General features: G+C 36.5%; 1 protein-coding gene and 1 pseudogene across 1 annotated transcript; one reads left to right on the top strand and one right to left on the bottom strand.

Moving 5' to 3' along the window:
- Positions 1 to 8,264: 8,264 nt before the first annotated feature.
- Positions 8,265 to 9,239, bottom strand: Or7g26 (olfactory receptor family 7 subfamily G member 26). The gene is given in 1 exon segment (NM_001000427.1): positions 8,265 to 9,239. A coding segment is annotated over 1 exon segment (975 nt).
- Or7o1-ps1 (olfactory receptor family 7 subfamily O member 1, pseudogene 1) lies at positions 15,225 to 16,148 on the top strand (annotated as a pseudogene).

A 17,687-nucleotide genomic window follows, 5' to 3' on the forward strand; every position in this document is an offset into this window, starting at 1 on the left:
CAACAGAAGTTACTCACTGTCATGAACTGATGTTCTTTTTAGAATCCATATGGTCAATCGATAGCCTTCTAATCCTCAAAATGTGACCGCACTTGGAAAGAGTTTCTGGGAAAATAAATTAATTAAGAATGTGGATTTATATGAAGTTTTGGACTAATTTCCTTGTGATCAGAAAATCATTAGTCATACAGATGTACAGACACATACACACACACACACACACACACACAGAGAGAGAGAGAGAGAGAGAGAGAGAGAGAGAGAGAGAGAGAGAGAGAGAGAGGAGAGAGAGTCATGTTAGAACACATCTCTAAATAAAAAAGAAACTACAACATTTGATCTTCTACCTACTTGTAACTATAACAGTAAGGATTGAAATATTCAATTCTTTAGCCACATAAGCTATAGAAATACTTTTGTGGAAAACCTATTAAACAAATGTGCATCTCAAAAATCTCTTTACTAACAATTATTTATTTTGGAAAAAACACTTCAGAATAATTTTAAAGTATTATAAAAATTGAAGAAAGGTAGATTTCTTCCCAGCACAAATGGTGTCCTACTCTGGTGAAAATTATAAGCCTATATTAATGAAAGTTAAGTATGTGTCATAACAAACTTATTTTGAGAATTTTTAAGAGATTGTCAGTTAAATGGAGAAGTAATTTTATATGTGCTCTTTCTTCACTTTTTTCATAATATAACTGTATGAAAACACCCATTATCATCACCAAATAATTGACTGAGAAAGTGATGTCTCTGGCTCTCTTCACTAACCGCAAAGTTGATAGTCATACTTGGGTGCTTCTCATAGTTTGCTCCCAGCACATAGACCTATCAGTTGATTCAACAACCTCCTGAGAAAATGAGGCACTTTTATACACTATGTTCCCGTGCATTCTTATAACGACAAAATTAATGAGGCGGTCATAGTCTAACTCTTATAATTCATGTATCCTATGGGATCAATATCCAAAGCATGTCATTATACTCATTTCTTTCACTATTACTCTAACCTCAAAAGGGCAATGATACATTAAATGTACACTCAGAAGTAAGACTATGCCATCACTGATTGTCGGACCTCTGATGGTAAAATTACCGTACTCACGTTTCTTTATTATATCTTCACATTATAATTATTCATATTTTCAAGATCTGCACTACTAGATTTCACTGAATATCCATTTGTGAATATTAAATTTTAGAAAGAAAGTCTACATATTTTATATTCAGTTTCAAACACAGACAAGACCATAATTAAAATATCTATTATCTAATTTTCACTATTGTCTCAATTTTTTAATCTTTCTTAAATCTTAAAGACAATAATACTTTTTAATGAATGACATAATAATTAATTTTAATCCAATTCATTTTCAAGAAATGTTGAAAGAGATGTAAAAAAGAAATCTTTGTCTCTGTTTCTTCCTCTCTCTCTATTATATATATACATATGTATATGTATATAAAATAAAATATAGTTGCATCTATATTTTTATATGTAGAGATGATGTTTCATACTGTACTTAACTGTGAAACTTTTAGTGTTTATGTATTTTGGTATTTTTTATGTTTTTACCAAAATACAAGGATTGAGGAATATATTAACGTTTTTCTTTTTATTTTAATGAAAAATATGCATAATTAAGCATTTTAAAAGAAGATATAAATTAATGTTGATGTGTGATGATATGCCCTAGGAAACAGAAAAAGTTTAAGAAGTATCTATTATTAAGACAAATTACATGTATAAATAAAAAATTAAAAGCATAAATACGAATGAAACAATTCTGCATAGTGATCAATTATGATTTCTTCCAGAGACTCGGTGTTTATGCATCATGTACTAATCAGCAAATGTAACACACCAATGAATAAGGAAATAAAACATATCATCAAAATTGAAACAGAGGTGACATTTGAAGAGTTTAAATGTCTTCAAGATAAAAATATCTGAATTTATTAGAAATAGAACATTTCTCAAAATGACAAAGATGTACACAATCGAATGGCAGACCAAAGTTTAATAAATAGATTTCCTCGCTATTAAGAAATGATACAGAGGGTTGGGGATTTAGCTCAGCAGTAGAGCACTTGCCTAGCAAGCGCAAGGCCCTGGGTTCGGTCCCCAGCTCCGAAAAAAAGAAAAAAAAAAGAAATGATACAAAGATACCTACCCTTAAATTCCTCATTCAATATACAGATTAAAGTCTCACTTTTCTTCACCTTCAATTTAATTTTGCTTCTGTGATGCTGGTTATTGTCGTGGAGGTGGTAGTAGTGGTAATAATGGTGTTGGTGGTGCTTCTTTCTCTTTGCTTCTTTTGTACCCTTCTGAATTGTTTAGTCCTTTAAAAAAGAGATCTGCATGCCAGCAATCAAGGACATTCAGCCTTTTCTAAAAATAGAGCTCCTATTAAGCCAAGAGTTTCAGTTCAATCTACCTTACCACTATACATTGTAATGAATCTGAATCAACTCCTAAATATTTTGTGAAATTACTATCTATTCTAATGAACTGTCCATCAATCGCTACTTCTTTCATATCCAATTTCTCATATGTTGTAACCTAGGCATACTAGAATTCTTATTTTAAATTTGATTTTACTAAATGTAAGGTTTGACATGAAGACAAAACACTCTTAAATACAAAATGAAATAAAATAAATTTTCCTCCATCCTGAGCATCAACTTATACTACAGCTACAAGTCTATATCCCTGTCAGAAAAAGTGACATATCCATGTTTATTGCTTTTCTATCAACAATAGGAGGAAATATAACCATCCTAGATATAAGCAGGATATTATATAATAAAATGACACTAAACATTTGTAAAATATATTGTAAAACATTTGTAAAAATATATACGTATAACTATAGTCAGTTTTAAAAATATATTACTACTAATTTTTTAAACTCAAGTCCCAGTCATGATCCAATGGTTCCTCATTGCATTCCTCCTCAGCCATCTCCAGCAGGATATCCTCACCTCCTCCTACAACCCACCAGATCTCCCCATTCCCTGGGGCCTCAATTCTCTCCAGGGTGATGTCTTTCTCTCACTAAGCAAGAAGAGTCAGTCCTCTGCAATATATGTGATGAGAACCTCATATCAGCTAGTGTTTTCTGCCTGGTTTGTGGTGCATGTTTTTCTTCCATTTTTATTAAATTTGGTATTTCTTATTTACATTTCAAATGCTAGTCCCTTCCCTGGTTTCCAGGCCATCATTCTTCTCCCCTTCTATATGGGTGTTTCCCCTCCCAATCCACCCACCATTACCAACCCCCCAACAATCCTGTACACTGGGGGTCCAGCTTTGGCAGGACCAAGGGCTTCCCCTTCCACTGGTGCCCCTAAGAGGCAATTCATTGCTACCTATGAATTTGGAGCCCAGGGTCAGTCCATGCATTGTCTTTGGGTAGTAGCTCAGTCCCTGGAAGCTCTGGTTGATTGGCTTTGCTGTTCTTATGGGGTCTCAAGACCCTTCAGCTCTTTCAGTCCTTTCTCTGATTCCTTCAACAGTGGTTCCATTCTGAGTTCAGCGTTTTACTGCTGCCATTTACCTCTGTATTTGATATATTCTGGCTGTGTCTCTCAGGAGAGATCTACATCCAGTTCCTGTCAGCTTGCACTTCTTAGCTTCATCCATCTTATCTAGTTTGGTGGCGCTGTGTGTGTGTGTGTGTGTGTGTGTGTGTGTGTGTGTGTGTGTGTGTGTGTGTGTGTGCATATATAATGTAGGCACCATGTGGGACAGGCTCTGAATGACCGTTCATTCAGTCTCTGTTCTAAACTTTGCCTCCCTATCCCCTCCTATGGGTATTTTTATTCCCCTTTTAAAGAAGGCATGAAGCATCTGCATTTTGGTTATCCTTCTTGAGTTTCATGTGGTCTGTTCATCTTGGGTAATTCAAGCATTTGGGGTAATATCCACTTATCAATCAGTGCATACCATATGTACTTTTCTGTGATTGGGTTTCGCCACTCAGGACGATATTTTCTAGTTCCATCCATTTGCCTATGAATATCGTGAAGTCATTGTTTTTGATCGCTAAATAGTACACCATTGTGTAAATGTACCACATTTGCTGTATCCACTCCTCTGTTGAAGGTTACCTGGGTTCTTTCCAACTTCTGTCTATTATAAATAAGGCTGCTATGAATATAGTGGAGCATGTATCTTTGGTGTATATTGAAGCATCTTTTGGGTATATTCCCATGAGAGGTACAGCTCGGTCCTCAGGTAGCACAATGTACACTTTTCTGAGGAACGTCCAGACTGATTTCCAGAATGGTTGTACCAGTCTTCAATCCCACCAAAAATAGAGGAGTGTTTCTATTTATCCACATCCTCACCAGAATCTGGTATTGCTTGAGTTTTTTACCTAATACATTATGACTGGTGTGACGTGGAATCTCAGATTGGTTTTGATTTGCATTTCCCTTATGACTAAAGATGTTGAACATTTCTTTAGAGGCTTCTCAGCCATTTGATATTCCTCAGCTCTGAATTCAAATGTTATTCCCTTTCATGGTTTCCAGGCCATCATCCTCCTAACTCCTCCACCTCCTCTTCTATATGGGTGTTCCACTCCCCATCTACCCCAACTACCACCCCCCCACAACAATCCTATACACTGGGGTTCCAGTCTTTGCCAGACCATGGGTTACCCCTTCCACTGGTGCCCCCATTTTTAATAGGGTTATTTGTCTCTCTGCAGTCTAACTTTGTGAGTTCTTTGTATATTTTGGATATTAGCCCTCTATCATTTGTAGGTATGGTAGAGATCTTTTCCCAATCTATTGGTTGCCATTTTGTAATAACAACAGTGTCCTTTGCCTTACAGAAGCTTTGCAGTTCTATGAGATACCATTTGTCAATTCTTGATCTTAGACCATAAGCCATTGGTGTTTTGTTCAGGAAATTTTCCCCACTCTTTCTTCTATTCATTTGAATGTATCTGGTTTGATGTGTAGGTCTTTGATCCACTGAACTTAAACTTTGTACAGGGCGATAAGAATGGATCGATTTGCATTCTACATGTTGACCTCCAGTTGAACCGGCACCATTTGCTGAAAATGCTATCTTTTTTCCATTGGATGGTTTTGGCTCCTTTGTCAAAAGTCAAGTGATTATAGGTGTATGGGTTCATTTCTGGGTCTTCAACTCTATTCCACTGGTCTATCTGCCAGTCTCTGTACTAATCCCATATAGTTTTTATCTATATTGCTCTGTAATATGCTTGAAGTCTGGAATGGTGATTATCCCTGGAAGTCCTTTTATTGTTGAGAATAGTTTTAGCTATCCTAGGTTTTTTTTATTCCAAATGAATTTGCAAGTTGTTCTGTCTAAATCTATGAAGAATTGAATTGGAATTATGATGGGGATTGCATTGAATCTGTAGAACTCTTTTGATAAAATGGCTATTTTTACTATATTAATCCTGCCAGTCCATGAGCATGGGAAATCTTTCCATCTTCTAAGATCTTCAGTTTCTTTCTTCAGAGACTTGAAGTTCTCCTACAGATCTTTTACTTGCTTGGTTAAAGTCTCACCAACGTATCTTATATTATTAGGGACTATTATGAAGGGTGTCATTTCCCTAATTTCTCAGTCTATTTATCTTTTGTGTAGATGAAGACTACTGTCTTGTTTGAATTAATTTTACAGCAAGCCACTTTACTGAAGTTGTTTATCAGGCTTAGTACTTCTCTGGTGGAACTTTTGGGGTCACTTAAGTATACTCTCATTTGCAAATAGTGATATTTTAACTTCTTCCTTTCCAATTTGTATCCCCTTGACCTCATTTTGTTGTCTGATTGCTCTGATTAGGACTTTGAGAACTATATTGAAAAAGTAGGGAGAGAGTGGACAGCCTTGTCTAGTCCCTAATTTTAGTGGGATTACTTCATGTTTCTTTCCATTTATTTTAATGTTAGTTACTCGTTTGCTGTATATGGCTTATGTTTACTATGTTTATTTATGGGCCTTGAATTACTGTTCTTTCCAGGACTTTTATCGTGAAGGGGTTGAATTTTGTCAAATGCTTTCTCAGCATATAATGAAATGATCATGTGGTTTTTATCTTTGAGTTTGTTTATATAGTGGATTACATTGATGGATTTCCATATATGAAACCATCTCTTCATACATTTTCTGAGAGATCTTGGGAGTCCAAGTTATTGGAGACTGCTAGTCTTCTGAAAGGGTTGCTCTACTTCTCAGCTTCTTCCAACATTTCCTTAAGTCAACTTCATAGGTTCCTGTCTTCTGTCCATTGGTTGGGTGTAAAAGCTCCTTCAGCTGCTTTTTGGGCCTCTTGGAAGGCACCAAGCTAGGCTTTATCACACAATAGGGTCAATAATAGTGTCAGGCCTTAGAGACTTCTTTTGAGGTGGATACCAGTTTGGGACTGTTACTAGACATGCTTTCATTTATCCTTTTCTTATTTTTTGTTCCTGCATTTCTTTTACACAGGAGCAATTCTGGAACAGAGTTTTTGACAATGGGATGCCAACACCATTTCTCAACTGGATGCCCTGTCTTTCTCCTAGAGGTCTACAAGTTCTGTCTCCCCACTATTGGATATTTCATCTATGGTCACTCACTCTGAGTCCTGGTAGTCTCAGATCTCCCAGGTCTCTGGTACATTCTAGAGGGTTCCCACACCTCCTTCCTCCCAAGTTTACCTGTTTCCATTCTTTAGACTGGCCCTCAGGGCTTCATTTTTGATTCTACCTCCCAATTACTGACAATGCTCTTAATAGATGAATAGTATTCCATTGTGTAAATGAGACATATTTTCTGTATCCATTCTTCAACATCTGGGTTCTTTCCAGTTTCTTATTATCAAAATAAGGCATGGTGTGGAATCTTCTGATTTTATAGCCTAGAGTGGTATAGCTTGGTCTTCAGGTAGATTTATTTCCAATTTTCTGACAAAAGTCCAGATAGATTTGCAGAGTGGTTGTACTAGTTTACGATCATACCAACAATGGAGGAGTATTGCTCCTCCTCCACATTCTCGACAACACTTGTGATCGCCTGATTTTTTTTATTTTAGCCATTATCATTGGTATAAAGTGAAATCTCAGGGTCATTTTGATTTGCATTACCATGATTACTAGGATTTTAAACATTTCTTTAAATACTTCTCAGCCCTTAGAGATTAGTCTGTTGTGAATTCTCCACTTAGTTCTCTCCCCAATTTCTGATTGTGTTGTTTTGTTTCTTGGTGTTTAGCTTCATGGGTTCTTTATTTATTTTAGATATTATCCCTCTATAGGAGCTGGGGTTAGTGAAGCCTTTTTTCCTAATCTATAGGTTGCCAATTTGTCCTATTTACTATGTTATTTGGATTATAGAATCTTTATAGTTTAATGAGGTCCCATTTATCAATTCTTGATTTTATAGCATAAGCAATTGGAATTCTGTTTAGGAAATAACACACACACACACACACACACACACACACACACGAGTTTTATATTTAAGTATCTATCCCTACAACTCATTTCATAAAATAAAACTCTCAAATTCACAGATTCATTTTATTTTGTCGCATGTATACATTCTTTTATATATGCATCTTTATACAACTATACAAACATATATCTATTAATTACATATGTGTGTGTATATGTGTGCGTATGTGTATGTTTGTGTGTAACTGTTTAAGCTTTTCTAGGACTCACCCACTTCCCAAATAATGCAATAGAGGATTACATTTATTAACTAGCGTCTAGACCTTAAGGTAGATTTGTTCTCAACTAGGAAGTGAATCACATATCCTGTTTACATGACTCTAAGTCCTGCCATATGATGTTACCTCCCTCAATTTTATGTCTACTTTCGCGGTATCAGTCCAAGGAAGAGAATGCTCTTTAAAGGAGCAATAGAAGACATAGCCTCTAGTCTAGGACATATGTTACCTCCACAATATTTGAAATAAAGTGAACCTTTGCTTGTTAATATATTATTTTTATAATATTGTTATCATACAATAGAAGATACATTCATATATTGTTTTGAAAACAATGAGTCTCTTTAAAATTTACTAATATTATCTAAATATATCAATTTTAAAGGTTGTTACCTAATAAGGACATTATTTATTAGTAATATTTCTGGGAATTTACAAATTTTGGCATTTCTTAACCTAACAGTAGAACAATCAATATAATTCCATTAAGACAAATCATGTGTGAAGAAAGAAGTGAGTTTTCAATGGTGACTATAGCTTTGTTTACCTGTATTGTTACACAATACCAACACTTAATTTCCTCATAGCTTCTTTCATATCTTTGTTCCTTAGACTATACACAAAGGGGTTCAGCATCTGAGGAACCACAGTATACAGTACTGAAGCCACTGCAGTCTTTCTAGTTGAGTCAGTCACTGCAAAGCTGATATAGACCCCAATCACTGAACCATAAAACAGAGAAACAACCAACAAGTGAGACCCACAGGTGGAAAGGGCCTTGTAACTGTGTCTTTTTGAAGGCTGTTTCAAAACTGAAGAGACAATTTTAACATAAGATAAAATAATGCCCCAAAATGGAAGTCCACCAAATATGAAAGTTGCCATGTATACCACGATGTTATTGATAAGTGTGTCAGAACATGACAGCTTGATTACATGCGCAAGTTCACAGAAGAAGTGGGGAATTTCAAAATATGTGCAGAAGGATAGTCGCAACACCAACAGACTATGTAGCAGGGCATCTATCATGCTACTGAGTATGGAGAGCAAAGTTAGTACAATACAGATGCTAGGATTCATCATGACTGTGTATCTAAGTGGATGGCAGATTGCCACATAGCGATCATAAGCCATTGCTGCGAGAAGAAAGTTTTCCATTCCACCAAGAAAAACAACAAAGTACATCTGTGTAAGGCAATCTGTGTAACTGATGGCATTGCTCTCTCTCTGGATGTTCACTAGCATCTTTGGGACAGTACTGGTGATGAAGCAGATGTCAGTAAAGGATAAGTTAGAGAGAAAGAAGTACATTGGAGTATGGAGGTGGGAGTCAAGGATTACAGCCAAGATAATGATGAGGTTTCCTAGCACTGTGACCAGGTACATGAAGAGGAAGATTCCAAAAAGAATGAGCTGCAGTTCTGGATCATCTGTCAGTCCCAGAAGAATAAATCCTGATGCAAATGTTTGATTTCTATATTCTGTGTTCCTGAAGAATATGAGTAGAGGTGGTGAAATCAATGGCCACATTACCTAATACTTTGTTGTATACACTATAAAAACCTATAGTGATGAGGGTTCATAATGGACCTACTTCCACAAGGATTCTAAAATGTTGTTTCTATAGATACTGCTTCACAAATATTTATTTTAGGATATTTTGAACCCTAGTTTATAATAAAGCTATGTCTATAATTATCCATTATTATGCTTTCTATTTTACATAAACAATTAATTATACTCATTTCCTCAATCATCTCACATTTTTCACTCTGATGTACTACTAACATTATTACCATTCCTTCATACAATGCTCAGCAATGTATTTTAATACCAATTTTCCTATAAATTTTTCAGAATTCTAAGAATAAAATTCAAAAGAAACACTAGATAATTTGAAAAATAGCATAAGAAAATGAGTTTTGTAGAATGGTGAGGAAAGAATAGAGGTAGGAGAGAGACAAGAAATTGTGAGAGTTAAAGTGAAGTGGTAAGTTATCAAAATTTATGTAACATTAACAAATAAGGAAAGTAATCTAAAAATCAGAAACATAAATAGAAACTATGAAATAAGAATCACTTATATTAACATTCTTTTCAAAATTTTATTTATTTTTATTTGCTTATTACTCAATAGAAAAATCAATGGGAAGTAAGCTTAAAAATCATAAAAATAAACAAGAGACTATTATGAATTGTTGATACACAAAGCATATAAATACATGACATCAAAGAACTATTAGATATCCTACATTGGATTCCCTTCGTAATGGAATGAATAAATTTACCACTCTTCAAGCATCATTTCTAACTCAAAAAGTATTTTCTCAATCTGAATCAAAATCACAATGCATGCTTTATTTGAAATTGTTAATAGAATGAAAGCTTGAAGGTTATTAGATTTGAATCAAGAAAGATTAACACATAGAAACCATATTAGAAAAAATAGAATATTATTCAACAGAAGGAAAATTCAATCATATTTTATTGGTTATTTTTCCTGCCATCCTAAAACAGCTTTGTATTTCTAGGGTCCAGGTGAAAGGTGCAAAAATATAGAATGTCTACAGCTCTGAGTTGTAGGGGAAGTGAACATTGTGAATTTATATTTAGAATGAGATCACTGGTCATATGCCAACAGTGAAAGCCTAAAGTTAAAATTCTTGGATTTTCTGAAATGGAATTAACTACTTCTCAAATGTGCACAATAATTTAGAGTTTAGTATAGGAATATTAGGTGTGGCAGTGACTTTATTTCCTATTTACTGTACATTTTGATTAAAATGAAATGTACAAATATATTTTATTAATTTTAACTATGCAAAGAGTACAATTTTTTGATCATACAAATTTTCCAATTTGTTTTATATTGATATGGAAGTTCCTGTTCTTCATCTGTTAAGTATATTGTTTACAAAAGTGACCATATGTACACTGTAAAACCATAATTAAGGGAAAATGTAATTGTAAAGGATTTGTAAAGAGAAGAAATATATTTTGTTACAAGGTGGGGGAGCAGCAGCAGCTTGGTAAATTCTTCAAGCTGGCTTTGATATAGTCAGAATTTTTTTTCTAAAAATGCATGGTAATTCTGGAGAGTTGCGATTGATGACAATTTTTAACATTTATGTGTGTATTACAATTTAATGTATTTTGAAATTTTGTGAGGAAGAACTAAGATCGGATCCATAGTTTTCTTGGTATGTGTCTGCATCCAAGTTCCCAGTTTTCTCACATTTCCTTGGTGCAAATGGCAATTTTTTTTTCTGTCTACAAATATATCTTGATTTGAGCAAAAAAGAATACAAAGCTGAAAATGATCTTTCTCCTTATACTCCCAAAATATGCAAATAAGTACAGATAATTTTATAACAATCTTCCCTAAAATTTGTACTACTAATTCTTAAGTTGTTTTAGTAAGAGGGAAGTATTGTGTAATAAAATTAAGGTAGCAAAGGAACTTAGACAGTTCTTATAGTTAGCAAAATTCCTATGTGCAACTTCATATTGCTCACCTTCTTCTGCATGCACTTTTTTGACGTAGATTCAGATATAAGTATTGGAAATCACCTGTATATTGAATTACCTTGCTATGTTCATTGTGGAGAATAGTCAAATCAGTATTTGGTGGACACAGAACACCTATTGTTAGGAAGGAGAGCACTTACACATGAGACCTTGAGTTTGTTGCCAAACACATAAACACTGAGAACATATTCAAAATATATTTTATGAGTAAGGCAAGCCTCTTGAGTCAGGTTGTAAGATCAGAGAATTTGCAGCTCTTATGTCCCTTGTGGCTGAATATACCAGCCATCTCATTAGACATACTTTGGTATTATGTTGTTAATGATAGAAATGCATAAATGCCTGGAGACCTAGACTCTACAATGTGTAACAATCCCAGCTACTCTCTTTTTCTGGATGTCAAGGTTAATCATCCCATTTATGTGTCCTGCTGATCCTTAACCTTCATCCTACCAGGCTGTGGACACACATATGCCACTATTCAGTGACTGAATCCCACATATTTAACTTGGTTTTGCATAATGACATCCTATCATCGAGGTCTTGTTGTCGATTTAGGGGTATAGGCATATTTTAACTTTGGTTTGTTTAATTTTTTACTTATAGGAATTATATGTAGGAGTATTTTACATAAAATATCCCTCACCTCCAAATTCTAATATGGAAACCCCTTTACTCTTAAATTTATGACCTCCTTTAATTTTTAAATGTGTAGTTTAATTGAAATATATTTTGAATTGAAATAATATACACCTTAATTAAATTAGGAAACTTTTTTGTTAATAATCATAATTACAGCCTTAAAAGATATTGAAAATTTTAGCCTCCTTCAATCCATGTATTTCATTAATTATGATATAAAGAGTTCTGTATAGTGAACTTTGAACATTATTGATCCATATGCTGCAAAATAAAAGTATAAAGAATGTTTGTAAAATTAATTAGTTTGTAAATTAATATATACACACTGTTTCAGTACAATTTTGAGTTTCCTAATTACTTTTTAATCACTTTTTAATGTTTTTGTCCTAGAATTTCAATAATACATTTTCTTGCCCCTTGTCCATCATATGATGAATACTTACTCTTGATATTTTGATAACTTTTCAGAAATTACAATGGCACATAGTAAGAATTAAATGGAGATCCTTCCATCAGAAAGGAATTCTTTTTTCCTGTGGTTTCAGAAGTGTTTCAGTCTATGGGCAACAGATTTAATTGCATTTTGACAGTAGAAATTAGAACAACATGGTAGAGAACAAAATTCCATATTAAGTAGAAGCACTTAAACAGACACAGTACCTATACAATGGAAACAGGTAAGGCAGGAAAGGATTTATAGGTATGTGCTGATTTTTCAGCCTTTTACTCTGAGGCTGTGTGCTTTGTCACTGAGGTATGTTTTCTGTATGCAGCAAAATGCTGGTTTCTTTTTATGTACCAAGTCTGATAGACTATATCTTTTTATTAGTTAATTGAGTCCATTGACGTTAAAAGATATTAAGGAAAGGTGATTTTTGCTTTCTGTTATTTTTGTTGTTAGAGGTAGAATTATGTTTGTGTGTCTCTCTTTTTTTTTGGGTTTGTTGCAAGCAGATTACTTCCCTGCTTTTTTCTGAGGTTAGTTTCCATCCTTTTGTTGGATTTTTCCATCTACTATTTTTTGTAGGGCTCAGTTTGTGGAAAGATATTGTGTAAATTTGGTTTTTTCGTGGAATATCTTGATTTCTCCCTCTATGTTAACTGAGAGTTTTGGTGGTATAGTATTTTGTGGCCTGTGCTGGTACTTTTGTTCTCTTAGGGTCTGTTTGAGATTTGCCCAGGATCTTCTGGTTTTCACAGTCTCTATTGAAAAGACTGGTATAATTTGATAGGTCTGCCTTTGTATGTTATAGACCTTTATCCCTTACTGATTTTAATATTCTTTCTTTGTTTTGTGCTTATTGTGTTTTGATTATTATGTGACAGAAGGGGTTTGTTTTCTAGCCTGGTCTATTTGGAATGTCTTGTGTATTTATGGGGCATCTCTTTCTTTGGGTTAAGGAAGTTTTTTTCTATTATTATGTTGACATTTTTACTGACCCTTTAAGTTGAGAATCTTTGCTTTTTTTCTATACCTATTATCCTTAGGTTTGGTCTGAATTTCCTGGATGTTTTTGTTTAGGAGCTTTTTGCATTTTACATTTTCTTTGACTGTTGTGTCAATGTTTTCTATGCTATCTTCTGACCCTGAGAATCTCTCTTCTATCTATTGTATTCTGTTGGTGATGCCTGCGTCGATGACTCCTGATCGCTTTCCTAGGTTTTATCTCCAGGGTTGTCTTCCTTTGTGATTTCTTTATTGTTTCTATTTCCATTTTTAATACCTGGATGGTTTTGTTCAATTCCTTCACCTGATTGGTGCTGTTTGCCTGTAATTCTTTAGGGATTGTGTTTCCTTTTTAAGGACTTCTATTTGTTTCCCTGTGTTCTCCTGTTTTTCTTTAAGCAATTCATTCATGTCCTTCTCAAAGTACTCTATCATTGTCATGAGTTGTAATTTTAAATCCCAGTCTTGCTTTTCTGGTGTGATGGAGTTTTCCAGGACTTTCTGTAGTGGGAAAACTGCGTTCTGATGTTACCATGTAGCTTTGGTTTCTTTTGCTTGTTTCCTTGTGATTGCATCTCGATATTTGGCTATCTTGACTGCTACCTGTCCTTGCTGTCTCTGACTGGAGCCTCTCCTTATTGTGATGCTGGTTGTGTCAAATCATCTCAGAGTGGAACTGTCTCTGTGATCCTGTGATTTTCTGATGCTGTGATCATGAGATCCTGGGTGTGGCAGAGTTGCTAGGAGTCAAGCTGCCTCTGGGATCCTGAAATTATTGAGTGACCAAGCTCCTGAGACCCTGTTGTACCAGAGCTCCTGGAAGTCAAGCTTCATTAGGGTATTGCAGGAGTATGTGGGGAGCTAGAACTCTGGGTTTGCTGAAGGCACAGTTGTGAGCTGGAAGGAACCCATGCTACTGTATGGGCAGATTTTCTGTTTGCCAGAAACCTGTCATGTTTCCACTTAAGCTGTGTGTTAGGAAAGATGCTGTAGCTTCAACTGTGACCTTGAATTTTTCAGAGCTCCAGTGCTCCTGGTTGTGTCTGATCTCCTGGGAGTTGACCTTCTGCGAATCCGTGATAATGTGATCCTGGGTATTTGAGAGAACTTTAGAGTTGAGCTTCCTGTGGGTATTGTGGGACTGGGTATGGAGCAAATGTCCAAAGTCTGCTCAGGACACTGGTTCACACCAGAAGAAACCAGTGCCAGTACCTGCGTGAGTACCTACATCTTTAGATCCTGTGGGATTCAGTTACTTTGGGTTTGGGAGCAGATATTATGGCCTCTCCAGTGATCTTGGATATTTCAGAGCACCTGGGAGTTGGGCTCTCTCTCTGTGTGTTGTAGGAATGGATACAGAGTCAGCACCCCAAATCTGCACTGGGTGCAGTTTCAAACTGGAAAGAACCCATGCCACTGGCAATGCAGTGTTCCTATGTCCCTGGATCATGGACTCCCAGTTACTCTGGATGTTGGGGAAGTTGTTTTTTGGCTTCCTCCCCTGTGTTCCTAGCCATGTTAGAGCACTTGGGAGTCTGGCTTCTCTTGTGTATTGTGGGACTGGGTGTGTAGCCAGTGCCCAAGTCTGCTCAGGACCTCCACTATGTTTTCAATGAAGAAAAATGAAGTTTTAAAAATAATAGCCAAAAGTAGTGGAGGGTAAGTGAAAAGAGAGCTTTCAAAATTTAATGTACTAGTTTTCAATCTTCAAATATGTCAATTTCAGTGACAATACTCATTAAAAATGAATTAATGAGGACATCCCAACAATATATGAAAAGTGGCTATAAGATGTTACTACAATTTTCACACCCACTCTACATTAATGGAGCTATATCATTTTCCATCAAAATTCAGATAATTTTCACCTTTTACTTTTGATAATATTCAGCACTAACATGTGGCTTCCAGACAATTCAGGTATTTTTGTGTTCTTTTTTATTATACTGAAATATGCTCCAGACATTGATTCTTTTATCTTTAGCTTGTTCCTGTGTATGTGCTTAGTTACCATCTTCAGAAACATTTTCATTATCAATGTACCTCAGTGAGAATACACCCAAGTACTTTTTTATTGCTACTCTTTCCTTTAATGACATGTGTGAAAGCACAACAACAATCCCAACAATTCTAGTAAACCTTCAAACACAGGATAAGAGTGTTTGAAGAGTGTATAAGATAGACAGTGGTTGCCTTTTGTAGGTTTGTTTTCTCTTGATTTTTTTGTTAGCTTTGAAAGTTGTCTCCTGGCTGCGATGACCTATGAAGACTACTTGGCATATCTTGAGGTACATAGTTATCACATGTCCTTGTCTCTGTGTGTTGCTGTTTACCTCCAGTGTTCATCCATACCATGAATGGACTACTATATATTTTGATGCTGCTGAAACTGTATTTCTGTACAAACCAGAATATCCTCCATTTCTTTAGCAAACTTGCTGAAATCATCAAAATGCCTTCTCTGATACTTTATTATTCCTCGTCCTTCATATACAGTTACTATGCATTTCTGATGTTTTTCTTGTTGTGATTATTTTCTCTTATATTCAAATTCCGTCCACTATTCTTAAGATCAAATCAGTCTAAAGATGAAATAAAGCCTCTTTCACTTGTGGCTTTCACCTTTCAGTAGTTTCCTTATTTTATCATACAGTGTGGGGACTGTATATAAGTTCTGCAGTTTCTTACTCTTCTGTTAAGAATGCAATCTTTCTATTCTGGTCCCCCAAATGCTTAATTCAGTCATATTCTGTTTGAGGAGCAGAGAAATGAAGCAAGTCATGAGAAACCTTATCTATTCTGTGGTCTTACAATCTCCATAAGTTGAGCTGACAGAATCTGTTTGATTGACAGAAACATTGGGGAACTAGAGTAAATAACTCCTGTTTCATTATATCCTTCAAAAACAATTAGATCAAAAATAGCCACTACCAAAGACTATACATGGACTGACCCTGGACTCCAACCTCATAGGTAGCAATGAATAGCCTAGTAAAAGCACCAGTGGAAGGGGAAGCCCTTGGCCCTGGCATGTCTGAACCCCCAGTGAATGTGATTGTTGGAGGGAGGGTTGTAATGGGGGGAGGATGGGGAGGGGAAGCCCATATAAAAGGGGAAGAGGATGTTGGCCCGGAAACTGGGAAGGGGAATAACAATCAACATGTAAATAAGAAATACTCAAGTTAATAAAGATAAAAAAACAAAAAACAAAAAACAAAAACAAGCTGGTTGCTGCCGCTGCAGAGAGCCCATGGGCAGCACCCCACGAGCGAACTTGAGCCTCGGGATCACAGGTAAGACCAACTTTTCTGCTGCAAGAAAGCTGCCTGGTGAGCTCGGGACACACGGAGGCAGAATTCCTCTAGGACTGGCACGTCCTGTGTTTACCGGAAGTCCCACACCCATGGATCCTGGCCTGCAGCAGCTCTCTGCTCCCAGACCCCGTGAGAGAGAGACCCAACCGCCTGGTCAGATGGGCACTCCTGAGGCTGCAGAGCGGAAGAGACCACCAACACTGCCCACCCCTGCCCACATCCCTGGCCCAAGAGGAATCTGTATAAGGCCTCTGGGCTCCCGTGGGGGAGGGCCCAGGAGCAGCAGGACCCCTGCCTGAGACACCGCCGGAAACTGAAGGAAACAGACCGGATAAACAGTTCTATGCACCCAAATCCTGTGGGAGGGAGAGCTAAACCTTCAGAGAGGCAGACAAGCCTCGGAAACCAGAAGAGACTGCTCTCTACACACACAGCTCGGACGCCAGAGGAAAACACCAAAGGCCATCTGGAACCCTGGTGCACTGAAGCTCCCGGAAGGGGCAGCGCATATCTTCCTGGTTGCTGCCGCTGCAGAGAGCCCATGGGCAGCACCCCACGAGCGAACTTGAGCCTCGGGACCACAAGTGAGACCAACTTTTCTGCTGCAAGAAAGCTGCCTGGTGAACTCAAGACACAGGCCCACAGGAACAGTTGAAGACCTGTAGAGAGGAAAAACTACACGCCTGAAAGCAGAACACTCTGTCCCCATAACTGACTGAAAGAGAGGAAAACAGGTCTACAGCACTCCTGACACACGGGCTTATAGGACAGTCTAGCCACTGTCAGAAATAGCAGAACAAAGTAACACTAGAGATAATCTGATGGCGAGAGGCAAGCGCAGGAACCCAAGCAACAGAAACCAAGACTACATGGCATCAACGGAGCCCAATTCTCCCACCAAAACAAACATGGAATATCCAAACACACCAGAAAAGCAAGATATAGTTTCAAAATCATATTTGATCATGATACTGGGGGACTTCAAGAAAGAAGTGAAGAACTCCCTTAGGGAAACACAGGAAAACATTAATAAACAAGTAGAAGCCT

The sequence above is a fragment of the Rattus norvegicus genome, chromosome 8, assembly GCF_021556685.1.
Source record: "Rattus norvegicus strain SHRSP/BbbUtx chromosome 8, alternate assembly SHRSP_T2T, whole genome shotgun sequence".
Classification (NCBI taxonomy): Eukaryota; Metazoa; Chordata; class Mammalia; order Rodentia; family Muridae; genus Rattus; species Rattus norvegicus.